Source organism: Crotalus tigris, unplaced genomic scaffold, assembly GCF_016545835.1.
Source record: "Crotalus tigris isolate CLP2741 ecotype Arizona unplaced genomic scaffold, ASM1654583v1 scf7180000017987.690289119674:8195010, whole genome shotgun sequence".
Classification (NCBI taxonomy): domain Eukaryota; kingdom Metazoa; phylum Chordata; class Lepidosauria; order Squamata; family Viperidae; genus Crotalus; species Crotalus tigris.
Genome location: NW_024096758.1, coordinates 7,593,792 through 7,621,305, shown reverse-complemented (window position 1 = coordinate 7,621,305; position 27,514 = coordinate 7,593,792). Strand labels below are relative to the sequence as shown.

Below are 27,514 nucleotides of genomic sequence, written 5' to 3'. Positions count from 1 at the left end.
TGGATATCTTGAACATTGCAGAGCAGCTATTTTAATTTGGCATTCCTTTCGCATTTCTCCAGATTAAGCATGAGCAATGGCAGTGAGGGAAAACAGCTAAAGCAGATTAAAGAACGCTTTCTCAAAAACAAAAAATCCAGGTTGCTGGCAGAACTTACTGAGATGTTCTTCTATAGGGAGAAGAGAGAGAGAGAGAAAAAAAATAGAAAATAATGGCCTCATAGGAACAAAACAGCCAAGCTCAATAAGACCAATAGCTATTCTGGCATGCCCTCCATGTCACTCTATTCATTGTATTTCACCAAAATTCTCTCTCCTTTGAACAAAATGTTGAAAGCTATTCTGGTAAGACTGAATTGCTGCTTGCAAAGCAAAATGACAAGGGTGCTTTAATGGGATAAATTGAATAACCTATCTGGAGAAGAGGATCTCTAAGTGAGGGAAGATAAAGAGGGTTATACAGAATCCTTATTAATTTTCCTTTCAAAATTTTTTTCAGTGATGAAGTTGAGGCTGGTTTAGGAGCAGAACATTGAACCTGCCCTTGGTGCTGACCTCAACACCATATTAGAAGGCAGCCTCTAGCAAAATTGGCCTCTCCCAAATACCCCCCATAATGACCCAACTGGGGATGCAGCAAACTATCTTCCTTTGTTCAGCAGCTCATAGTGATTGCAAAAATGCAGGCAGAGGCTACTTAAGATCAGCATTAGGGGAAAAGATGATCCATAAAAATGTTATTTAAGAGTTCAGATAAATGCAAGATCCACTCTGGGTCAGTTCAGAGGTTTACTTTTCTGAGTGTTTGGATTTGTGATGGAGCCCATCTTCTAGGAACTTCTCTCTGCGCTTTCGACTATTGTCTGTGTGGTATTTATATCGTGCCTGTTGTACATCGCTTTTTAGATGTTGATTGGGGTGTTGATGGCTGGCTATTAAGATCAGCAACTTTATGTCGTGATTCCGACAGATAAAACTCTTCAAAGAACTTCGAAGCATTGTTTACCTTAAAGAATCTTTATTTTGAGTAGCATAGCATCGGCAGTCCATAATCAAAGCCAAAAACTAAATTCCCCTCCCCTGAGCACATAGTATCAAAGCACAATTCCCTCCTTTAGTCATAAATCACATTCCCCAATTAGCATGAAGCGCGGGATTCCTCTCCCGTTTTCCAGCCCGCCAATTTCTTATCAGTTCTGGTTACAATAACCTTGTCTCTCACACTGGGTCCAGCGTTGTTATGTCTAGCTGGACTCTCGCTCACGTTCCCCCTCCCAGCATCATCTAACACTAAAAGCAAAAGGTAAAAGATGGCTACATTTCCATTTGTTGTCAATGCAAAAACATCCGATATTAGCAGCGTTGACATCCGGCCCCTCTTACAAAAGGATAAATCCTGTAATATAAACAAAAGCACAGGTTAGGGATTGCTTTTCGGTTTGTTAGGGTGTTTCTTATAAAACCTAGTAATGTGTCTATCAGCTTTCACATCGCTAGACTTCAGCGAAATGGCTTCAGACAACGAATATCCTTTCCATCGTACTAAATACTGCAATTTTCCTTTAAAAATTCTAGAATCAAGAATACGCTTCACTTCATAGATAAAAAGCCTTCTTTTCCCACACAGCCCACCTCCTCTCGCAGTGAATTTTTTCGAGGTGTAGGCACAAGGTTGTAAGGTCCCACTTTGGTTCTTTTGTAGTAGTACAGCTCCGATGGCCACGTCGCTGGCATTGGCTTGAATTACAAAGGGCTGCCCTGGGCAGGGATGCTTTAAAACTGGTTCAACAGCAAACAGTCTTTTTAAGTTTTCAAAAGCAGTCTTACAGTTCATAGTCCATGCTAGTGGTTGGCCCGATCGCGGCTTTCCTCCCCCTTTGCCCATTTTTAGTAGTTCTGTGAGGGGTAGGGCAATTTTGGCAAAGGAGAGGGTGAATTGATGGTAAAAGTTGGTGAATCCTAGGAAGCTCTGGAGCTGTTTGTGAGTCTTTGGAGGCTGCCTTTCAATTACAGCTTTCACTTTGGTTGGGTCCATTTCAATGCCCTCTCTGGAAATTCTGTAGCCAAGATAATCTAATTGGCTCTGCTGAAACTCACACTTTGATAGTTTGACATAAAGTTTGGCATTTAACAGTTTCTTTAGCACTTCTCTTACTAATTTACATGGTCAGTCATATTCATGCTGTATATCAGGATGTCATCAAGATACACCAGAACCCCTTTGTATAAATGGCAATGCATAATCGAAGCAAAAAACTAAATTCCCCTTCCCTGAGCACATAGTATCAAAGCACAATTCCCTCCTCCAATTAACAGTCATAAATCACATTTCCCAATTAGTGTGAAGGTGGGCTTCCTCTCCTGTTCTCCAGCCCACCAATTTCTTGTCAGCTCTGGTTACAATAACCTTGTTTCTCATGCTGGGTCTGGCATTGTTATATCTAGCTGGACTCTCACTCACATTCCCCCTCCCAGAATCACCTAACTCTAAAAGCAAAAGGTAAAAGATGGCTACATTTCCATTTGATGTCAATGCAAAAAATCCGATGTTAGCAGTGTTGACACTTTACAGTGTTGCAGACTTTATAGTGTTACAGACTTCAACTCCCAAAATTCATTAGCTAGGAAACTTGCTGGCTGGGAAATTCTTTGAACTGAAATCCATATATAAAGTTGCTGAGGTTGAAAAATATTGAGAGAGGGAACAGAGAATGAAACACTGGGAATAGTTATGGGGGGGGGGAGAAGGTTCAGAAAAGATGTCACATACCCTCTATAGCACCCACCCATTCACACAAATATACACATGCACGCACACATCTTTGCATTCTTTTCTGGGGAATATTGTTTTACAACTTCAATATGGCAACAACCTTCTAAGGCTAAGTGACATCCCAAGGAAAAGCTCATGAATGCAAATTTATAGATTCCAGAGTTGCACCAGAAACCAAATGCATCTTACCTTCACTGATCTATTCAGGAGTCTTTTTCCATGGAAAGAGGCTGAGCCTTGGGATGGCATTGCAGTTGACAAAATTACGTGGATACTGATTGGCTCGGAAAATGAACCGAGGTACCTCGCGGATATAAGTATTGTCACAGATGATGCGTGGCAATGACACTGCAGCAAGAGCCTGTCGCTGGGCTGCAGTAAACACTCCACGGTTCTCCCACCAGAACCTGGAAAAAAACAGGAAAATTGTCACATTGAAAAACAGCCTCCCAAATTTACAGAAATTTTTTTGCTGGAATGAAGCAGAACAGAATAACAGAGTGAGTTGGAAGGGACCTTGGAGGTTTTCTCGTCCAACCCTCTGCTCAGGCAAGAAACCCTATACCATTTCAGTCAAATGGTTGTCCAATCTCTTCTTTAAAAACTTCCAGTGCTGGAGCACCCACAACTTCTGGAGGCAAGTCATTCCACTGATTTATTGTTCTGTCAGGAACTCTCTCCTAAGTTCTACATTGGTTTTCTCCTTGATTTTTTTCTGTCCATTACTGAAACCATTAAAGTGCATGTTATTTCAAAGAACATTCTTTATTTCAGAAAGCTGTCCTTTAAATTTATTTTTCAAAAACCCACTTGTCCTTAAAAGCAATTTAAAAATTGCTTTTAAAAATTAATTTATACAGATAGTCCCCAGCTTACGACTACAATTGACCCCAAAATTTCTGTTGCTAAGTGACACATTGTTAAGTGAATTCTGCCCCATTTTACGACCTTTCTTGCCACAGTTGTTAAGTGAACCACTGCACTTGTTAAATTAATAGCACAGTTGTTAAGTGAATCTGACTTCTCCATTGATTTTGCTGGTGAGAAAGTAGCAAAAGCTGATCACACGATCCTGGGACAGAATCAATCCTGTCATAAATAGGGATGACAGGGACCACGGGAATGCTACGATGGATGTAAGTGTGAAAAATTATCATGCCACTTTTTCAATGCCATTATAAATTTGAACGGTTACTAAATAAACTGTTGTAAGTTGAGGACTATCTGTATGACATTTAATTTTAGATATTTTTATTAGAATATGTATTTTTGTAAAAAAAATGACTTTGCTTTTGAATTTTCCTTGGTAAAGAAAATTTATGAACATAAACAATTAAAATTAAATAATTAAAATTTTCAGAAACTTATTCAGATTTGCCCCTTTTTCAGGTTTGATCTTTATTTTTTCCCAAGAAAATATTGTCACTATATGTACAGCAGATAATAATCAGCAATGTCTTTCCAAATTTTCAAATATTTCACTGAAAATTTCCCAGTTTCACTGCTAGTTTATTTGTAACATGTAAGACATTTAGAAGCTGAATCAAATCATTGGCTCACTTTACCCTATAATAGAGTAGAACCCAAAAAGCAGGGGCTTCCAAACATTTAAAATATATTTTATTTACTTAAAAAGGAAAATAAGATTTCCCCCTCAAATAATTACTAGCTGTGGTAATTATTCAACAGAGTCTTATGAAAACAAAGGAATGAACAAGAAATGTAAACAAGTGTAGATGCATCTTGTGAACAAAACCATGAACACCTCTAAAAGTTACTAGTCCCTAGGAGGATTTTTTGCCTGGTGAATATTATTGTCCACAAGATATGGTCAAAGAGTCAAGATGGCAGCTACAATGATGATTAGGGAACTGGAGGCTGAAACTTAGAAGGAACGGTTGCTAGAATTGGGTATGTCTAGTTTAATGAAGAGAAGGACGAGGGGGGACATGATAGCAAGGGTTGCCACAAAGAAGAGGGAATCAAGTTATTTTCCAAAGCACCTGAAGACAAGACAAGAAGCAATGGATGGAAACTAACCAAAGAGAGAAGCAACCTAAAACTAAGGAGAAACTTCCCGACAGTCAGAACAATTAATCAGTGGAACAACCTGCCTCCAGAAGCTGTGAATGCTGCAAAACTAGAAGTCTTCAGCCATTTGTCTGAAAAGGGTTTCCTGCCTGAGCACGGGGTTGGGCTACATGACCTCCAAGGTTCCTTCCAATTTTTATTGTTGTTGTTGTTGTTGTTATTATTATTATTATTATTATTATTGATATGATTGAAACTTCAAACCATTTTTTAATGTCTCATATACATAAAATAGGCTGGAGTTTTGATTGCAGCATTATGGCCACAATTTTGATTTTTTTTAAACCAATCCTGAGGAGTCTCCTGATTTTACTCTTTCTGAAATATTTCAATAGATTCCCTGCTGTTTTTCATTTCTTCTCTGATCCTTTTCATTCACCTTATCCCTATCCAGTTTTGTTCTCTCCTCCTCATTTTTTCCTACCCTTCATTTCTAAAGCTAATTATTTCCCTTTCCTATTATTTAGCTTGCCTTCTGGGGTTGTGGATGTTCCATCACTGGAGATTTTTAAAAAAATAGACTGGACAGCCATTTGACTGGGGTGGGATAAGGCTCCACTTTGAATAGGGGGCTGAAGTAGAAGACTCCAAAGTCCTTTTTAGCCCTCTGATTCTATGACTCTATTTCTCTTTTTTAAAGTTTACATCAATTTTAATCAGTAATTATTTATTTGGGGGTGATATCTACAGGGTGGAGCGAATTCCAGAGATGGTTTCAACTAGAATTGGTAACCCTAGGTCAGTGGTGGTGAACCTATGGCATGGGTGGCAGAGATGGCACTTGGAGCCTTCTCTGTGGGCACACGTGCCGTTGCCCCAGCCTTGCCTCCCCTGTGACCCCCTCCTCACCAGCAGCCCTCCTGGAGAAGAGTCACTCCCAAGTGTGGCCCACACGGAGCAGTGCAGCCAAGGACATGGCAGCCAGGCAGCGTAGACAAGACTCTGCCCTCATGCCCCATTGCGCACAGTTGATGCTGCGGGGCATGGGCAGAGGCCGTGGCTGCCATGGCACTGCTGGGCAATCTGCAGTGGTCCCAGGGGGAAAAATGAGTGGCCCTGCGGGCAGGTGGGGTGGGGGTGGAGCAGGGGCAGGGCATGGGGTGGAGTGGGGGCCGGGCCAGTTTTTGGGCACTCGGTCTCAAAAAGTTTCACCATCACTGCCCTAGGTTAATATGGGAAACTGAACAAAACAGAGATTTTTTCCTGTGTTTTTTGTGAATATAGTTTTTTTTTAAGGGTCCATTTTCTTTCCAGGTTAATAAAGTGTTTGGGAAAGCTGGGAACTGAACCTTATTCATTCAAAGCATGTCTTCTGTCTCTGAGTAGCAACACAACTTTCTGTTTTTCTTTATTGTAGTGAAACAACTTTAGGCCCATTTGTTATATACTGTAGAACAGCGGTTCTCAACCTGTGGATCGCGACCCCTTTGGGGGTCGAATGACCCTTTCACAGGGGTCACCTAAGACCATCGGAAAACACATATTTCCGATGGTCTTAGGAACCGAGACACTGCTCCTCTATCCGTCTCCACATGGCTTCGAGCTGGGGGCCGTTACAGCGCCAGATTCGTTTCCATCGAGCATCTACTAAGGGAGGCTGCGCTGCTTTGCTGCCCTTTCCGCAGAGGAGGCTGAACTAAGCTCTGCTGGCGCTGTCACCCTCTTGGCTCTCTCTCTCTCCCTCTCTCTTTCTCTCTCCCTCTCCCCACCTGGGCGCTTCTCCAACCAGGCTGGGCAGAGCTAGTGGAGCGGCCTTCCTGCCCCCCTCCCTGGCCAGCTGGAGCCGGGCAGGCCGGCAACCCTTGGAAGTGAGACGAGGACAGGCGAGGCACGCTGAGCCCCAGGTGCGGTGGGTGAGTGGGTGGCGTCGGTGCACGCTTGGAGAGCCCTTAGGGTTGGGGGTCACCACAACATAAGGAACTGTATTAAAGGGTCGCGGCATTAGGATGGTTGAGAACCACTGCTGTAGAAGATTAAGTGGCCACAATAAAATGGCAGGTTTTATTTGCTCACCTGTCCCCATCACGAAGGTTTTGGAACTGTTTCCGAAAGATACATGCCAGCAGAGGCCCAACTCTGCCATTCCGAATGAGGGGCTCAGCCACTCCCCCAATCCAGAGATCGATGTTCCTGGGCGTCCCATAATGCCGAATGAACTTCTTGGCCAGCTGAGAATTCTGGAGGACCTGGGCCAGATCACTTTCATTGTGAGGTTGTGAGAGGCCACAGAATTGTCTCCAGGCATTATAACCTATAAAACAAGAATGGTGGTCAAGACCCCCTTAGAATCTGGAACAAGATTATTACAGATGCTGGAAAATTATGGAGATGTCGCAGGGTTGAAAATTAATAAAGAAAAAACTAAAATGTTAGTTAAAAACATGTCCAATTTACAAGAAACTGAGCTAGTAGAAAAAATCAATATCCAGACATCTAAAAGAGTAAGGTACTTAGGGATCCAACTGTCGGCAAGATGTACTACACTCAAAAGAGAAAATTATGACAAATTAATAGATCAAATTATAGCAGACTTAGACAGATGGAAAAACCTGCAGCTCTCCTTTCTGGGGAGAATAGCGACACTCAAGATGAATATATTTCCCAAATTACTCTTTTTATTTCAATGTGTACCAATTAAATTAGGCAAGGATCTTTTTGAAAATTTAAACAGAATTACATCCAAATTTATCTGGCAAGGTAGGAAACCGAGAATCAAATTAAAATTATTACAGGATGCAAAGGAAAGAGTAGGGCTCGGCCTCCCAAATTGGGAAAAATATTATCAAGCAGCAATATCGGTATGGATAAAGGATTGGATACATTTAAGGAACAGAAGACTACTGGCATTAGAAGGCCATGATATGCAAATAGGGTGGCATGCTATAATGTGGGACAGGAAATATAAGGCTCATCAGTACTTTCAGAAACACCATATTAGACGGGCATTATTAGACATGTGGAAAAAAAATAAAAAATGTAATTATATAAAAATTCCCAATTGGCTATCCATATTAGAGATATTCATGCACCCCAAATTCATAAATTTAGGAAGAGTAATTACGTATAAAGATATCTTAGACGTGAGTGGGGACCTGAAAACAAGGAAAAGACTATCAGAAGATGGTATAGAGTTGGAATGGTGGGCATACTTACAAATACAGTTGAGATACAGAAAAGACAAAAAAGAACCAGGGATAAAATTAGAGCATACACAATTAGATAAAATCCTTCTAGGAAGAGAAGATCAAATGATAAAAAAGATATATCAATATTTATTAGAACAAGATTTGTTAGATGAACAGGTAAAAGAAACAATGTTAATCTGGAGTAAAAATGTTGGTTATAGTATTGACCTAGATAATTGGCAATCATTATGGGACAGAAACAGGAGGTTAACACTAGCCACCTCCTACAAAGAAAATTTATACAAGATGTTCTATAGATGGCACCTTCCTCCTACAAGGCTAGCAAAAATAGATAAAAAAACCTCACCGACATGCTGGAAGTGTAGAAGGCTCCCAGGGACTTACTATCACATGTGGTGGGAATGTTCAAAAGTGCACAATATTTGCAATTGGATAAAAAATTGGCTGGAAGAAATATTATTACAAAAAATTGATTTAAAACCAGAAATCTTCTTATTAGGGATTATTAATGATAAACTCAGCAAAGCATCTTTTTACTTACTATTGCATATTTTAACTGCAGCAAGATTGGCAAATGGAAAAGAAAGGAAACCCCCACTGAGGAAGAAATAATAAATAAAAATTTATCCTGCGCCAAAATGGACAGGTTAACTCTAGAGATTAAAAATAAAACTGAAACAGAGTATTATGAAATTTGGAAAAATTTGTACGATTGGTTAGAGATAAGGAGGATCGCTGAGATGATTATAGTTGATATTATAAGGACTTCTTATTAGTACCTATATTAGGACACAACTGAATGATATGTAAATACAACATTGATGATTGAAAGATGGTTTATCAAAAAATTTACAGATGTTATACGCACAGTTTGTTATACTCTGTCCTGTTATAGAATGTTTTTTAAGTTTATGTTTTTCTTTCTGTAACATAAGGTAATACTAATAGCACTGTTAAAGCCAGGGAAGTTGAATCATGTCCATTTTTGTTTTTAAAATGTACATTTAATAAAATTTGTTATAAATAAATAAATAAAGAAAGAAAGAATGGTGGTCAAGAGTTCTGCTCATCTGAAAAATGATGTTCTCCCTAGTATCATTCTATGTTGCAATCTCAAAACATCTTTAAGGTTGAGCTGTAATTTCCCACATTATTCTTGGCTATTTGGCAGCAATTCACAACCTTTGATTTTTGTTACAAAATGGCAACACTCTACTCTTGTTACCTGCTAGACCGTGATCTCGGCCACGCTGCATGTTCAATGCTGGCAGATCCAATCCAAATTTTGCAACTTGTTTGAAGAGTCGGTCTCGCAGAGCCTCTACTACTATCTGATCTTGTCTCAGTTGTTTGGCTGGTGTACCTATTTGGCCTCGCAAGATGGGATCGATGCCTCCTGGAAGAGAGAGGAAATAACATTGAAAAGCAATGCCCATCTATAGATATCAGCCTAGCATTTGAGTGGGTAGCCTGAGAGGTCTTCACAGCTGAGCTGAAGAACTCTGCTGAACCAGCAGAAAACTCAAGGAGTATAAAATTTGCTGATTTCTGGGCAACTCCAATCTTTATGATGATAGGGAATATTAAGGACAAAAATTGGTGGATTCCCTTGGATTTCTTATTTCTCCCATCAAACATTACTGCACAGTGGAAAAAACACCCACTGAATACTGTCTTTGTTGTGGTGTGAAACTGAGACGAAGAGGAAGCAATCACTAGATTTTGACAACTAAACTAGTTGATTTAGCTATCAGTCAAAACTCAGTCAAATTTTCATATACGTTTTGTGTAGGTGCATTAAAGCAGAGACTACTTTATTATTCCCATTTTTTAACCTTATTTACAGTATCTTTAAACATTATTTAATCTTAGAAGATTAAATTTATACATAATTTATATGTCCACCCATCTCATAGATATGACTTTGGGTAGTTAACAAAAATAACAACAAAATAAACAGTAAAAACACCAAAATTTAAAAAACAACATTAATAGCATAAAAGAGCAGCTGAGGATATTTATAGCAGTCCACATTCAAATCAGCCATGAAGCGAATTCATCCATACTGTCGGGGCCCCAGGCTAGATGGCAAAGCCAAGTTTGTTAAGGTCTGATAAAAGACCAGCAGGGTCAGGGCAAGTCTAACCTCAGAGGGGAAGATACTCCAGAAGATGGGCACAATGGCACAAAAGTCTCTGTTTCTGGGTCAGATGAAATTCTCCTGTGGGATGGGACCCAGAGCGTGTTATTCCTTTTGGATCTAACAAGGTGGGTAGACACCAGTGGAGAGAGTAAGTAATCCAGCCCCAAGTTATGAAGGGCTTTAAAGATAGCCGCCAGCACCTTGAATTCACCCAGAAGCATACCAGTAGCTAAAGAAGCTCCTGAAGCAATTGTGTCTCAGCTGCCAAACATCCACAACCATCTGTGCCATTGCAATTTGTGGCAGATTACGCTTCAACATACTTTTCATGGGCAGCCCCATGTAGAGCATGCGGCAGTAACCCAATCAAGAGGTGACTAAGGCATGAGTTACTGTGAACTGGGCCTCCTAATCCAGGAATGGACACAACTTGTACACAATACAAAACTACGTAAAGGGCCTGGTGGATACAGCTACCATCTACTCTAAACGGCACCTGCGAATTCAGGAGAACGCCCAGATTGTGCTACCCAAGAACTGACCAGATCCGTTTCAGCTTCATTGTTTGAGATCAGCCAAAATTGACCTCTTGCTGGGACTTACCTTCTCTGATAACTCTCCATGTAGCAAAGAACTCATTTTCTAAGGGTGTTTGACTCACAACTCGGTAACGGCTGTCTAAGCGAGGCACAGTTGGCCGCACTGAAGTATGTCCAAAACGGAAAGCATTGGTAAAGACGTTAGAAATTCGGGGATCCACAGAGTCATTGTAGCCTCTGTAGGAAGGCAGAGCACTAGAATCCCCCAGTAGGGCAGGTATATATTCTGTATAGGTGATTTTCTAGAGCAAAAGGACAAAAAGAAGAGTCAACCTATTGGAAGAAAGCAATTAATTAGTGATGATTATCACTAATACTACATTGAATATTAGAAGCAGAAGATCAGTCTTCCTCAACGTGATGCTATGAAGTTTGTTCTTAAATATGAGTGTTTTGTATTACTAATTCGGCTTCTATCACTTTTGCAGGCTTACAAGACAGAATACAGATAGTCCTCGACGTACAACAGTTTGTTGGTGACTGTTCGAAGTTGCAAGGCACTGAAAAAAGTGACTCATGACTGTTTTAATACTTATGATTGTTGCAGCATCCCAGGGTTATGTGACTCCTGGCAGCTAATTTATATTTATGAGGATTACAGAATCCTGGCCTCATGTGATGACCTTTTGCAATCTTTTGATAAGCAAAGTCAGTGGGGGAGCCAGATTCTGTTTACAATCGTGTTACTAACTTAACAACTGCAGTGATTCACTTAACACATTTGGCAAGAAAGGTCATAAAGTGGGGCAAAATCACTTAACAAATGTCTTGCTGAGCAACAGAAATTTTGGGTTGCATTGAGGTCGTAAGTTGAGGACGACCTGTACTTTAAACTCAGCACATGGATATTATGTCAGCAAATGTTTAAGACCCTTTTTCTAAATCATGGTGCTGGGCTCACTGAGGGAGGAATTATTACCAGATCTAAACTGTTATTAACCAGCTTTTTGAAACTGCACAACACATGAACCTTGTTTCACACATGTGCCTTATAAGAATGCCAACACCAAGTTCCCAGTGATGTGCACCTTCGGTAGGGATGCACTACAACCCTCAATGGTCAAATCCTGGCAAGTCAAGCTGCCACTGAATGGGGAAAGCCATTCCTTGGAGAGAGACATTAGCTGGGAAAGCCTCATTCAGACCCACAAGGAGTAGTCACGTGATCAGATTCAGATGCTTGGCAACCAGCATGTATTTACGATAATTGCAGCATCTTAGAATCATGTGATCACCATTTGCAACCTTCTCCACCAGCTTCTGACAAGCAAAGTCAATGGGGGAAGTCAACATTTGCTTAACGATCGTGTGAGTCACTTAACAACTGCAGTGATTCATTTAACAATGGTAGCAGAAAAAGGTCATAAAATCAGGTGCTAGTCACTTAACCACCCTGCTTAGCAACAAAAATTCTGATTCTAATTGTGGTTGTAAGTCGAGAACTACCTGGAACTAAATAAATACATTTAGATGGCAAGTGTCATGCTCAGGCCATTCAGTGTTGCACCCTAATGATCTTACTCTATAGGGCTGGTTACTCTGGGCTTCAAGGAGGGGTTAAGCCACTTAAAACAGAATTGTTCCTTCATTTTGTGCAAAACGGCCATGGAACTATTCATCCCACACCTGCATCATGGCTCCCAAGATTTTCCGGGATTCCTGATAGAGTTCTTCTCCACTCATTTGTGGGTTCAGCCTCTTCAGCTCAGTGGCCAGACGGTTGTGCTCTCGCATGAAAAGAGTTTGCAATACGATCAGCCCTGGCATGTCATTAACTCGATTGTCACCTTTAAAAATCAGAATAAGAAATCAACAGAAATTGCATAAGAATATTTTGTTCCAGGTGAGGAATCTGAACAAACAACAAACAGACATTTGGGGAGGGATGTCTCCCAAAAAATATCTTGTGTAGATTTTCTTCCGTGACACAGTTATGCAAATGAAGGGAAAGAGTTAACATATTGTGCAAATAATCCCAGCCAGCATGCAAATTAGAGGAAGTTAATTTAAGATTATGCAAGGCTATGTGAAGCTAAGCCAACTCTCTGCAGATCATCCACATTGTCTAAATCAGGGTTTCTCAAACCTAGCAACTTTAACATGTATGAACTTCAACTTCCAGGATTCCCCCCCCCCCTCATAAGGCTGGCTGAGGAATTCTGGGAGTTGAAGTCCACACATCTTAAAGTTGATATGGTTGAAAAACACTGGTCTAAATGGAAGCAATAGGAATAATCATTGTCTTGAACTGTTGGCAGAGATGATGCTACTGGCCCCACAAAATTAAGATCTCTCTAGGCTTCCTGATTCCATTTTACTATTACAGCCCCACCCAGAGAGAAGAGACAGTAGATGGAGAATGAGCAGAAATGAAAGGGCTCCTTTCCCTGACTTCATCAGCTATAACATTGAATCCTAATGTGAAGCAAATGATGATGATATGATATGATGATGATATGATGATGATCCGTTCAGTCGAGTCTGACTTTTGGTGACTCTGTGGGCCAGGTCTCTCCACATCTTCTGATCCTGCACTATTTGAGTTTTTCTATGCTCTGGCTGGTGTCAGCTTGATGGTGTCCAGTCACTATGTTCTTTGATGGCCTGGCTTCCCTTAATCACTAAGTCTTCCAAACACAATTGCTTTCTCCAGTGAGAAGCAAAAGATAAATGGATAGACGGATGGACAGATGTATAGATAGACAAACAGATTCAATCAATCTACGTTGTGGAGGATAATCAAGATTATCACTGACCCTTTTGCTAAAACTCTAAGAGATTGGGAACTGCTGGTTCATGGGAGTGTTTACTCCAGAGGAGGGGCTGACTGAGTCAGCTATATCGCAGGGTATGTAAACTGTGAGGGTTCCCCACATTGTGGCTATGGGTGGATGGAACAAAAAATAAATGACCAAACATGCATCATGATGTCACAACATGATTTACATTGCAGTATTTGTTCCCGATGCCAGCAAAAAGTATGAATGACTAGAGTTTGCATTGTGACATTGAAATGCACATTTCACCATTTATACCAGATGGTCCTTATTGCTGTTTTTATTTTTCATGAAATGGAGTTTGCTGTGGCTCAGGAAATACATGACTACTATCACATTTTCAGCCCAGTTCCTTACAGGTTATTTATTTATTTGAGAGCCAGTTTGGTGTAGTAGATAAAGACACCAGGTTAGAAACTGGGAAACAATGAGTTCTAGTTCTAGTCCTGCCTGAGGCATGAAGCCAGATGGCTGACTTTGGACCAGCCAGTCTCTCTCAGCCCTTGCAAATCACTAGCAATGCTGAACCACTCTTAAAAATATTGACCAAGAACTCCCTTTGTATACTGTAAAACCATTCAGGTTTCAGGGAATGCCCTGGTAAACAGGCAAGTCCCTAGCTGTTCTGTAAAAATCTACATTGAAGGGCTTATCTCAGGTCCATTGGAAGCCCATTCCGAAGGTCTGGTGCTATCACCATAGTGGCTTGCTGACAGATCCACATCCAAATAACTTCTCTCATAGTCAGCAAGCCCTCTTTAACGGGTTTCATGCTTGGGCAGAAGTCACCATAGCTACTTAGAAGGTGCAAAGCATAGAGCTTCATCTGCAGATCTACAGGTGGCCAAGTACTTCTCTCAAAGGCCTTGCACAACCCTGGTCAGATATCTAAACTCAGGTACTTTGCTCTTTGCACAAGAGCACCCCCTCCCAGCTTTTTTCCAAAAGTTTCATTTCGCCAGAGACTACTAATGATAAAGAATTGGGAAGTGAAAACTCTTAAATGAGTTACAGCAGTTCTCCAAGTGGCAGCAGTCTTCAGATCAGCTTTAGCAGAATAAAAGAGTTGGAAGGGACCTTGGAAGTCTTCTAGTTCAACCCTCTGCTCAGACAGGAAACCCTACACCATTTCAGACAAATGGTTGTCCAATCTCTTAAAAACCTCCAGTGAGGGAGCACCCAAAACTTCTGGAGGCAACCATTCCAGTAATTAATTGTTCTAACTGTCAGGAAATTTCTACTTAATTCTAGGTTGGTTCTGTCCTTGATTGTTTTCCATCCATTGCTTCTTCTCTGCGTTCAGGTTCTTTGGAGACTAGGTTGACCCTCTCTTCCTTGTGGAAGCCCCTTAGATATTGGAACACTGCTATTATGTCACCCCTGCTCTTTCTTTTCATTAAACTAGACATACCCAATTCCTGCATCCGTTCTTCATATGTTTTAGCTTCCAGTCCTCTAATAATCTTTGTTGCAACTATTTCTTTTTTGTCTTCCTGTTATCCCCTTCACTAGCTGTGACTTCAGTTTGCAAGAGCAGCCCCGAAGAAATGATGCACCTTTCAAATAACTTACCTGCCAAAAAACAGGGAATGTTGAGGGTTTTGTTTGTTATATTGCAATTTTCCTGAAAACCTTCAGGAACACCAAAGGGGAGATAGGCAAGGCCTCGATCGTTGAATTTGTTATTCACAGCCAGCAATCCTAGGTTGTTTGTGAAATTTCTTAGCTGCATTGCCCACTTATCTTCACTGGCATATACCATACTGGCATCAATAAAGGCTGTGAGTGCATTGATCTGGTTGCGAATGGCATAGCCACCGTTGCACGCAGGAGCAGCCCGGGTAAAGGGGATGCACTTAAACTGCTTTTTTGAAGGATCATTGGGTGGGATCTAGGGCAAAAATATGAAGACAAGCTTAAATTCCCAGGTTCAAAAAACGTATTTGCTTTCTTCTGCCAAGTAGAGAAATATGCCACATAAAGGAATATCAAACACTTGCAGTTTTACACAGGTAGACATCATTATCCTCATGCTTTCCTTCTTTCTCGCATTAATATTTAAAAGGAACATATGACAAAATGGAGGCATGCTTGGAAAATGTATAAATATCATTCAATTCTGGAATGAGTTACTTTTGGTGATGGGTTTTAGACTTTAACTCATATCAATCTGAGTAATTATGATGTTTTGCTTTTCATCCAAGAAGCTTCTTCAGTTCTGACTGAATGGTGGAGAATGAAACTATTTATATTCCTTGCAGTCATCTGGTTGTTGGCACACCCTCTGAGAGTTGTTGAGGTCACCTGAAGGTTTATCAATCAGAACTGAAGAAGCTTCTTGGATGAGAAGTGAAACGTCGTCAAGGAAAAACAAAGAAAGTCCAGTTGCCTCTTGAAAAAGCACCTTTGGGACACTCATCCTGAATGTCTGTCGATAGCTGCTAATCCACGTAGAAGTAGATACAGAATTTCTCATACCTGGATTGGGAAACATGGTGGCCCTTTCACACAGCTGTTAATGCAATCTATTCCTTTTATGAAGGTGAGGGTCGCTGTTTCAGAAGGTCCAAAATCCAAATCATGATCGAGAAACTGCCCCCACTGCATAAACATGACTGAGCGGAAAGGATCATCTGTGAGGTTTACATTAGGAAAGAAGACGATGTCGTTGGATACAGCCCGGACCTGTTACCAAGAAATTATTATCAAGAGTGGCAGAGACAGAAGGAAAGAAAAGGGGTTTATGAAACCCCACCTGGAACAATTACAAATTGCTACATGCTAATTTAGGAGAAAGAATTTAAAGGTTTACTTGCAAAAACTGCCAATGAAATAATTTAAGACAATGGTTCTCAACAGACCCCTGGGGAGCCACAATGTCGTCATGGGGGGGGGGGAATCTATGAAGGCTTGAAGAAATGTTATGATTGAAATCATAACTTAGGTCTTCGGGGGTTTGTGGCCATGGTCCACAGCCACAAAAGATATTTAAAGGGGGTCAGTGATGAAGAAAAGTTTGAGAACCATTGATCTAGGAGTCTCCTTCTTGATGAAACAAGAGAGAGGAATGACTTCAAGATCTTCAGGCAGAAGAATTAAATACAAATGGTTGACACCCTGGAACTTCATTAAAAGCAGCTAATTAAAAGGACTAAATAAAACAGATTTATCAAATTATCTATTATCTAATCTTATTTTATTATTATATCAAATATAATATTATATGTTAATTATTAATATTAGATATTAGAATTTCAGGGGACTTATATATGGGACCTGCAATAGAACATTCCTGTCTGAAATGCTTCTGCTCAGCATCCAGTCAAATAGACCAGGCTTTTCTCAGGGTGCTTGGTTCTTTCACTCCCTTTTGTCAAAACTTCAGTGGCCTGCAGATGCTGAGCAGATTAAATGATCATGAAATTGTCTGGATTGCTTATTTCTGCCCTCTTGTTTATTCTTCCCTTAACTTTATTGTTGTTTCTCTCCTAGGGCTTACAAAATATTTTTATGTGCATGGTGCCAATGATGCATTCAACTTCCAGATCTCTACTCTTATGCTGGATTAGCAATTCCTTGATGCAATTTCTGCACAATACAGCCCCGGGCGTCAAGTATCTCAAGATGTTTCACTAAATGTATCAAAAACCTTTGGAAAGCAGGAGAAACCTTCAGTACAACAACGAATCATTCCATTAAGTAGAGAACCACAGAAGGCACTCAGTGACTCCTCCAAATTCAGCCCCAAGTTCAGTCCTCACCCCTTACGTTGTGGTAGTCAGACCTCCAAGAAATGTTAAATGTAGTACACTCTTGGAGTATGAAGTATGAGCATATATGGTTCATTTATGAAGAGCGTCATCTAGCGGGAGGATTTAAAAGACTTTGGTCACTGTATATTAGAAAAAAAAACATATTTTTTGGATGATGAAACTAAATCATCCTGGAAAGCACTGAGGATTAGTCAGGCTGGATGGCTGAGAAGGATGAAGCTATCACTTTTAACCAATTATTGCTACAGGGAAAGAGGGGAGAAATGAATTAGCCTTATTGGCAATATTTCAAGTGCCTCTCAATTTTCAACTTCCATTGGAAAAAAAGGGAGACAGTGTCAGCCGGTGCTTAAGAATACCCAAAAAGTTCAGAACTTCTGTCATCTTTTGAGCATGACAAAATATAAGTTTAAATATTTATGGTTATGATTTACCGTCATTTTTCAACTCCCACCTTTTAAGCAAATATTAATAAAATCCTGCCATAATAATTTGCTTTATTTATTAAATTTAGAGACCGCCCATCTCATCCTCAGAGCAACAAATTATGATAGACTTTCAAAATGTTAGATGCTATGTAGTGCCCCCTCCACAATATCTATGCAACAATTGTTTCTATTCATTGACCACACAGTTAATTCTCGACTTATGACCACAACTAAGCTTGACAATTGACCGCAATTTTTGATGCTAAGCAAGGCAGTTGTTGTGAGTTTTGCCCCATTTTACGACCTCTTTTGCTACAGTTGTTAAGCAAATCATTCCAGCTGTTTAAGTGAATCATTAAGCAAATCTGGTTCCCCTCCCCATTGGCTTTGCTTGTCAGAAGCTGACTGGGAAGGTTACAGATGGTGATCACGTGACCCCAGGACAGTGCAACTGTCATAAATATAGGCCAATTGCCAAGCAACCAAATTTTGATCATATGACCATGGGGATGCTGCAAAGATCATAAGTGTTGTAACTTCAAACAGTCAATAAATGAATGGTTGTAAGTTGAGGAGTAACTATATTACAAAGACAGCACAGCTAGCATGCTGACCTAGTAGGAAGTGATCACAATAAAGTCATTCAGATTGGTTTTTCAAAAAATATACCAAGGCCATGCTATAAATTACACTGTGTCTCCCTCTTAATTTGTCTTGTCTTTGAAATATAACAGACTAAAGGCCTAAGTTGTGGTTGTTCAGGGCTGCTCAGCAACTTGGGAGCCCAATGTGCACCATAGTTATTTGAATACTTGATATATTTATGTTATATCTTCAAAGTTTATTTAAACAAGTCAAGATTTGGCCACAATGAAGTCTCTGCCTTTTCATTTGCAAAACTACAGTATAAGATACGATTCTTGCCAGTTTCATGAAAATGCCACTCTATTCCTGTTTTCTATTGCTATAACTAGTGTACAAAAGCATTTACAGACCTTAAACTATACCTGGATCACTCCTGCTCTGACAGACAAATTTAGGACTCCTTAATACATTTCTGGCTATGATCCTTCAATTACATCAATTATCCCATTTCTCTAATCCCCTTGCCTCAACTCTTGGTCTCTTTCCTCCCCTTTTAAATGTTTTTATCTCTTAAAACCCTGGATCCGTTCCTCTGTTCAAACTAAGCATCCTGGAATTAAAGAGAGATAAGGACTGTGTCTTACTAAGGGCAGAGGAAATCCAGAATACAGCTTCGTTTCTGTCCAGCCACGTGGGAGAGAGACGCCATCTTCATATTCTTGTGGCAGCCACCTGACATATGGACGGTTGCTAGCTCCCAAAGTAGGAATTCTCCTGCAAATTTTCATTAAACCCAAAAGTTTGTTTAGAAGAGAGTTTTTAAGAGCAATAAGACTTGGTTTACACACAATGTTAACCCTTAAAATCCAGTAATAAAGCTCAATTGTACTCACACATGTTATGGCAAATACATCATCCATATTCTCATTAAATGTTCAGGTTTAGTTCCAGAAGAAAGTTCAATATAGGTAGTCCTCGACTTACGACAACAATTGAACCCATTTCTGTTGCTAAGTGAGACATTTGTTAAGTGAGTTCTGCCCCAATTTAGGACCTTTCTTGCCACCATTGTTAAGTGAATCACTGCAGTTGTTAAGTGGATCCGGCTTCCTCATTGATTTCCATTGCCACAAGGGCGCAAAAAAGTGATCACATGACCCCGGGACACTGCAACTGTCATAAATATGAGCTGGTTGCCAAACATCTGAATTTTGGTCATGTGATCATGGGGATGCTACAATGGTTGTAAAAGTGCAAAACAGTCATAAGTCAGTTTTTTCAGGGGTATTGTAACTTTAAACGGCCACTAGACAAACTGTTGTAAATTGAGGATTACCTGTATTTGGAGTCTCATATGTTGAATTACAGACTAAAAGATGCCTGGGTAACCAGCTTCTTTCTGAGGATGGTATACAAGCAAACTTCTTGGCAATGGGCATGTCATAAAAGTAATTTAGCTCTCTCTTTCCAGGAAGCTTTTTGAACTTCCTTGTATAGCCAATTATCCTGTATTCCACCCTAAATGGATCCAAGGTCACCCAAGATTGGCAGGTGTTGACATCTACTGCCAACTCCATTCTAGTATAATCCTAACTGAACAATAATAACTGTTCTACAGGGAAGAGGGCTGAGATCACGGACAGCCAGCTAGAGCGACACTCCACACTTGAAGAGAGCTTGTTCCTGATTCAGCAACTGATTTTATTCATCATGCTAAACTTTAATTTATTTAGGTTAGTTTGTGGGATAAAATTCAACTGATTGAGTTGACAGAACACATCTAGTTTGTAAGTGCCAACTTCAGAAATGGCACATTCTCCAAGGTCCCTTCCAGCTCTATTCTATGCTATGCTATGCTATTCTCTTATTACCAGTACTTGGTCAATGGTCAGAAACTGATACTACATTTTGTGCCCATTTTGAGATGTGTAATGGATGAAAACTAATGTAAGTCTTAAGTTCAACATCACCATTTTTTAAAGAAAGAAACCCATAATAGTATCCCCAAAATGTAAGATATCACCTTCTTCACTTAGCAGCCCTTAGCACTTAAAAACAACTAGACTAGGGTCTTGGCCACCAAAAGATTGTCCGTTTCTATTCTAGAATCATACAGGTTATTGCATTCGCCTGTAATGGTCCGGTAAGGGTTCTTCTCATCACACTCTTGGGTACTGATCTCTTGGGAAGCACATCCACTTGACTTGTAGATAGTTTGCATCTGGGAAGGGGAGAGCACATCTGTGGGAAAGCAAAGGGATTTAGACTTCAGGGCTGCAAAAAATGACAGAAGAATGCAAGACTAGAGTCACTTGCCTTCTGAATTATACTATAAAAACCAAAAGCAGGATTTATGTTTTGTAAGGATGAGAAAATTTAAAAGGTGAAAGTCTATGGAGATTCCCAGTCATCCAAGTCATGGTTGCCCAAAGGTGCTTTTTCCAAAAGTAACTGGACTTTATTTTTCCTTGAAGGCATTTTGCTTCTCATCCAAGAAGCTTCTTCGAAGTGAAGAACTGAAGAACAGAATTGAAGAAACTTCTTGGATGAAAAGCAAAACATCTTCAAGAAAAAAACAATGTCCTTTTGAAAAAATCACCTTTGGATTTTCCTTTTTCAGAGATGTTGGATAGCTATTAAATGATATTTAAAATCCAAAGGTTTTAGGAATGCAACCATTAAGTTACTGATTACTGTAGAGCAATTGGTTGGAGCTATTAAATGATATTTAATAGCTCCAACCAATTGCTCTACAGTAATCAGTAACTTAATGGTTGCATTCCTAAAACATGCTAAGCTTGGTTAATTTTAACTGGTTCATTTTTGTCTGTGTGTGAGGCTTAGCAGGTTATGTGGCTGTTCTAGGAGTCAAGGTATTATGCAAATTCAGAAAATGGGTTAAGTAGTAGCCAAGTTAAACATGTTGTTCAATAGCAGCAATCTTGAACTCTTCAGGTCAATCTGTTGCTCAATGTAGGATCTGCAAAGCAGAATACAAGTATAGCATCTCTGAAGCATGACTGCTTGGGTGGTCCTTAAATGACTTTAAGGTAGAAGAGCCCACCACTTCCCATCACACGTCTATAGAGATTCTCTGCTGATGTTTTCTGCACAATGGACATAGGGCAGAAAAATCCTGCAGAAAGCACAGCTCCACAACATAGTCCTTTCAGCAGTTCCAAGAAGGCTCCACAACCATTTGCACTATTCAGGTGACCCTGAGGACACAAACAAACTCCCAAGTGGCCTCAATGGCTCTCTAAAAGTATGCAAATGGCCAGCTGTCTGCAAGGAATATAAATCTTTTCATTCTCAATCATCCAGTCAGAGCTGAAGAAGCTTCTTGGATGAGAAGCGAAACATCTTCAAAGAAAAACAAGAAAATCCAGTTGTCTCTTTAAAAAAATATATCTTTGGGACAACCATCAAATGATGTTCCATTGATTAGCACCTCTTACAGGTTTTTGTGGGGTTTTTTTGTAAGCCCCCAATCTTTTTTTCTTTAATTTCTATCCATTGATCGGAGTTCTCCCTTAAGAACACTCTACCCTAGCTTCTCCTATCAATTTGAAGATCCTCTCTTCTCTAAATTTAAAGATACCTATCCCTTGGGTAATGTTAATAAATAAGAGTTAATTTTTAACTTCCCACCATCTTAATCATTCTTCTCTGGATCATCTCCAGTTTCCCAATTTTCTTCTCAGCATGTAATGTTCTTATAGGCTTTGGTAAAACACTATAAAAGTAATATAAATATAGGTATATCAGCATTAAGGTTTCTTTGTGCCGTACCTTGCAGAGATTTGTTTATTTTTGTTTATATTTCATATTTCTAAACTTCCCATCTCTTTTAAAGAAGGGCTCTAGACAATGTTTTAATTCAATCTCATGCATTATTATGCAACTGAATCTACATAATACATCACAAAACTATTGAAAATGATAAAGAAAAAAAAGAGTCTTCTTGATGTATAGGACAAGATTTGAGAAAAAAAGACAATCAAAAGCATTCTCTGAAAAGATTTCCCATGAAATTCTTATGAAGACAGATGCTTCCATATAAAATATTAGCTTAATACAAACAATCATTATTCATGTCATTTTTGATTGCCCCACCCAATCATCAACTGACATCTAACATAAAATGATTAAATTCTTAGATTAAAAAAAATCTCTTTTGCTTCCTCTTTGAAGATGATTGGCCAAGAAATGTACTGTACATGTATTCTGTGGTCAAAATGAATGAGTAAATCTGTTAATTCAGTTTCTTCTCAGTTCCTCATATTTAGTTCATCTCATTCTTCTACAACTTTGAGATATTTTTAAAGAAAAAAATAGATTGCAGTCAACTTTTAATGCATTCTTTTTCACATTTTCCCAAACCATACAGTTTTTATCTACAATTTTGACAAATGCACATAATGTTTGCAAACAATTTCCCCTAATAAATCTGTAGTGCACCTCTATATATATCTTTCCAGGAATGGATGTATTTTCCTACAGAGTTTTCCTTCATATAGGTTTGCTTTCCAGTAGGGAAACTGTATTACAAGAACTAGAGAAGGACAAATGCTAAAGGACAACCTAGTTTCCATGAGATGCTAATGTGTGAGGCTGAATACCTATGAGCACCATTTGATATTTTAAAAGCTTATACTATAAACATTGGGGTTGGAGTTTTCAAAATGAAACACCCAACATTAGTTTTGATTTGTCTGTGGTAAGCTAAGCCACTGCAGAAGTTGTGATGTGCAAATAGCAAAGAATGTAAATTAAGCATGGAAGAAAACCCAGCATTTTATTTTCCTTCCTTTTGGTTACTTTTTTTTTGTTACTTACGGTTACTTTTTTCTGCCCACCCAGCAGATTGAAAGCACACAAATGCAAGTAAATTAACAGATACCACTTTGGTGGGGAAATAACAGCATTCTGTGTGCCTTTGGCATATAGCCATGCTGGCCACATGACCACAGAAAATGCCCTTGGACTATGCTGGCTCTCTCCGCCAAGAAACGAAGATGAGCACCGTGCCCTGGAGTTGGACACAACTGACAAGGAAACTTTTACCTTTACTTTTGGTTTGTGTATTCGTTCAAAGATGCAAAATACCTGTGATATTGAATTCCTGAGGAAATACATCCTGCAGCTTCTCTTTCAAGAGGTCCAAGGCCACCAGCCTATATTGAGCAGCTTTCACATGCGACCGAGTTTTTCCTACAGGTCGTCTGAAAGACACTAGGATATCTGAAGGGCGTACTGTCTCTTTCCTTAGTTTTTCTTCTAACCTGGTGAATCAGAAAATACCTATATCAATACTGCAGAATGAAAGTTTTTCCTCCCACAAAGTGTCTGTTACAATGACCCAGCCAGAGATGCTAACTTGAGAGGCAGAGACTGCCTGATGTTATCTAATGAAATCTAGGGATGAACTACGAGGGCTTCATAATCCTAATCTAATAGTTTACATTTCTTCATGTCATCATTCGCCCTTTGATTTCTTCCTATTGCCTAAAATGGATTTGAGTATGCAAGGCTTCTGTGCCTCTAATGATGGGCAGGCATGCCTGTTGGTATTTTTATTCCAACTGTATGCTGCCAAATCAATGTCATACCGTGGGATTCACAATCACAATGAACAATAAAAATATCCACAATGCAAAAGCTGTAGCAAAACATGCACAGTAAAGATACGGAATAAAAACAGGAACAGCTGGAATACTTAAATCAGTTTGTAACTGGCAGAAATAGCCATGTTTTCTAGATGAAACAAAATGGCACATTGCCTGTATTTTTGTCTGAACTTTCACATGGAGAAGTCATCTAGTAAACAACGCAGCAAATTTTCATCAAATAGAGTAGATGGAAAAACCGCAAAATAAATCTGGCTTCTGGAACTTTTGTGCAAAATCTTACCGGTTCTGGGTATATTCATAGGCAGCATCTACTAATTTCTTGGCTTCTTCCACATTCTGCAGAAGGAATCGGGTTTCCAGTTTCTTTGCAATGTCTAAAAGAGACACTTGGTTTGGATTTTGTTGAAGGAGACACTTCAATCAAATTCCACAAAAACAAACTAATGAGAATATAGCTTCGCTAACCTGATCCATAATCTGAATTCTAAGTTACATTTCAGCATATCTAGAAGCCACCAGCTTGGAGAAGCCCTGTTGTGATATCAATAGTATATTTCTTTAAATAATCATTTATTAAAATTGATTCTGTGCTCACATAGTACTTTTTTAAACCTTGTCAGTTACTAATGATATGGATGTGTGTCTGAGATCTACCAGGAAAAGCTTACACAGGTCATGCCTATGTAATAGGTTGTTAAGGGTGTGTATTTCTTGGTGGTCCTTCTCTATACTGTAATACCACCAAAGATTTGGAATAGACTCTAAACATGAGTGTTGATGTAGGGAATGTAGGACGGCCCATGTGTCGTATGCTTTCATGCAAATGATATAAATTAGATTCAGCATTCATGTAATTTGGCATGTACCAATTCCATCATTTTCACAGAGATGCTATGATGCACAGACATCATCCTGGCAACCACTAGAAACTTCTGCTTCCAATGAGAGTTCTCTGCAAGGGAGATCAAAATAATCAGGATAGCAGCCACACAATTGAGAGATGAAATCCATGGATGTTACAGCCAGCAAGGTTCAGAAATACTGCCTTAGGGATATTTTCCACCAAGAAAGGAAATGCAGACTGAATTTCTGCATTGGTTCAAACATTAGCAAATTATCTTTAAATAATCATGTCTTTTCCTGCTGCAGTGAATTGATCACATGGAGGCAATCAAAACACATTTGTTCCTGCAGGTTGTTCTTAAATGATGAAAAAAAATGAATTTTTACAAAAAATGCGGACACAGGCAGACCTCTACAGACATTCCAACTCTATTTTAAAAAGCATTTCTAAAGTGAAAGACCTTACCTTGTAAAGAAAGGTTATCTGCCTCTTGAGGCTTTACTGCTATTAGAATACCCAGAAGAACAAAGACCAGCCTCAGCCCTGGAAGAAAGCATAGGTTTCATGTGAGTTACTTGCAGATCATTTGGGAAAGTAATCTTTAACTGTCAAATTGAATTTTAATATAAATTTGGAATGTCAGAAGCCAGTTACTCTAGATCCACACACTTGGACAGGACAGTATGTGTGTATAAAAATACTTGCCCTAGATCTGCAATCTTCTTTCCTTTCACCCTTCTAGGAAAAATCTGGATCATCCATAGGTGGATCATCCACAAATAGGGTGGTCACCCTATTTTCTCCAGCCCCTCTTATATCCCTCTTGAAAAAATATTGAAATAAAAATCTCCACCCCCCCTTATAAAAACATAAGCCCCACAATTGTGTTATCTATGGTTTTCTTGTTTTCCCTCCTTCTGTCTTTCTTTCAGTCTCTCTCCATTGTTTCTGCATACAATAGCAAGAAAAAAAATCTATTTCTCCTTCCTCTTTGCCCCTAGACATATGACAGAGAAAATTCCCAAAGTTGTTGAAATCGCTGCCACAGGAACTAAACCTTGAATGACTGTGAAACAGATCACAGCAACGCAAAAAGAAGAAGAAAATTGTAGGGCTGGCAGATGTTTAGAGCCCTAAACGAGTCAGAGCAAGTGCATTCTGCGAAATAGAGGAAGGTTGTGAGACAGTCATTCTCAGGACAGCAGATGTCAATCACAGTCACAGTCAGAAGAGCATGCTGTATATGCACTTTCTTTGTTTTAGACCATTTCTGCACTGACAGTGTAGAACATCTTCATAGCATCACCCAGGCATTGTTGAAATCATGTAAAGCTCTGTCCATAGTTAATTATTGTGACCCAATTATGATAGGATGATTACCAATTATGATAGGATGACTACCAATGACTACCAGGAGGAACCGCCAGGAGTCACCTTGTAGGGTAGATGGACAGCTTAAAAATTTAATAAATAGGATAAATGACTGCAGCTGGCACTATAATTTGCTATTAGGCAAAAGAGTGAGTCATGTTATTTAGCCATAAAAATATCAAAGAATGGTACATTGTTCTTCACGAACAGACTGCAAAGTTCCTAAGCCTATAAAATTATAATAAATAATTTTATTTGCTAAAAGAAAAGTTAAATACAGAAGGTTTTTGTTATACACTAGAAATATCACTCTGGAAATATTTAAAATATTAACACTTGTACCTATGATCATTCCATAAATATTCACAAAAGCTTGAAATACAAGGTAGTTTAGCCTTATTGGCATGTAGATACTTTGCTTCTATCCTGTTTGTCAAACTTACCTAAACCTCAAAAGCCTGCAATCAGCCCTGATTGAGCAAAAAGATGGAGAAAAAAGACTTCTTTTTATACTGTCACTTAAAGATGCAGTGGTTCTGTTTCCCACCATAGTTTTCCTAATCAAAACAGAATGACTTCATCCAATTTGATGCTCTCCAGATACATTGAATTACAATACATGCTATCAGAATAAGAGCTGTAATCTAATATATCTGGTGGCCATCCAGTTGAGGAAGGCTGATATAGGGGAATTTACTAGTCAAGGAGATCTAATATAAAATGGAAGAAATGGAGAATACTCAAGTCCATAAGGTAGTTTCTGAGCAATGCACTAAAATAATTAACTTTAAGAAATATTTCAAAATCACTTACTTCCCATCTTCTCCAGTTCTGACCTTAGCTGCCTGGAAATCAAGTATTTTCTAAAAGATGGGAGGAGCCATTTACAACAGAAAAGTCACACCCCTTTTCTTTTTCCCTCCTTTCTTAAGACACATCCTACTGATAATGCTCTGAAATTGTAGGAGAGCCATACAGCAGCTTTCCTAGGACTTTAGATCCTCTCTGCAAAAGTCCAGAGGATTATTAAAATAAATAAATTTCTCTCTGCCTTTTTGCTATAATGGTGGTCCAGAATTTTGCAGGTCAGATTTGGTGTCCTACGTTTCCCCAGCCTGGCATGCTTCTGATGTGCTGCAACCCAAATGCTTCTGGAAAGTACCTGGTAGGCTTTGCGGGAACAGAGCTACAACTCAGTTCAACTCAAGATACTTTGAGTTGAAATGAGCAAGAATCTGGTTGAGAATCTATGTGAAAAACAGGATCAAGACACAGCTGAGCATAGCAGACATTGGGAAGTTGGGTTTGAGGTACCAAAAGCAAAAATCAATTGTTCTGCAAGATCAGGAGA

The 27,514-nt window shown here is 39.4% G+C and overlaps 1 protein-coding gene across 1 annotated transcript; it reads right to left on the bottom strand.

Annotated features, from left to right (window-relative positions):
- Positions 1-1,017: 1,017 nt before the first annotated feature.
- Positions 1,018-27,026, bottom strand: MPO (myeloperoxidase). The gene is made up of 14 exons (XM_039346291.1): positions 26,977-27,026; positions 25,258-25,335; positions 24,229-24,322; positions 23,425-23,600; positions 20,430-20,556; positions 18,960-19,089; positions 16,008-16,214; positions 15,102-15,420; positions 12,379-12,539; positions 10,757-10,994; positions 9,236-9,406; positions 6,878-7,115; positions 2,963-3,180; positions 1,018-1,396 (listed from the first exon to the last, which is right to left on the bottom strand). The coding sequence occupies exons 1-13, from the start codon at positions 26,981-26,983 to the stop codon at positions 2,973-2,975; spliced, it is 2,154 nt and encodes a 717-aa protein (XP_039202225.1). The 5' UTR covers positions 26,984-27,026; the 3' UTR covers positions 1,018-1,396; positions 2,963-2,972.
- Positions 27,027-27,514: the final 488 nt, after the last annotated feature.

What these genes read in the sequence shown, in the direction of transcription:
- MPO (XM_039346291.1), bottom strand. An exon ending in CTGGATTTCCTCTGCCCTTA is followed by an intron (nt 16,215 to 18,959) that starts GTAAGACACAGT and finishes TCTTGGTAACAG; the next exon opens with GTCCGGGCTGTATCCAACGA. An exon ending in CACCATGTTTCCCAATCCAG is followed by an intron (nt 15,421 to 16,007) that starts GTATGAGAAATT and finishes TTTTTGCCCTAG; the next exon opens with ATCCCACCCAATGATCCTTC.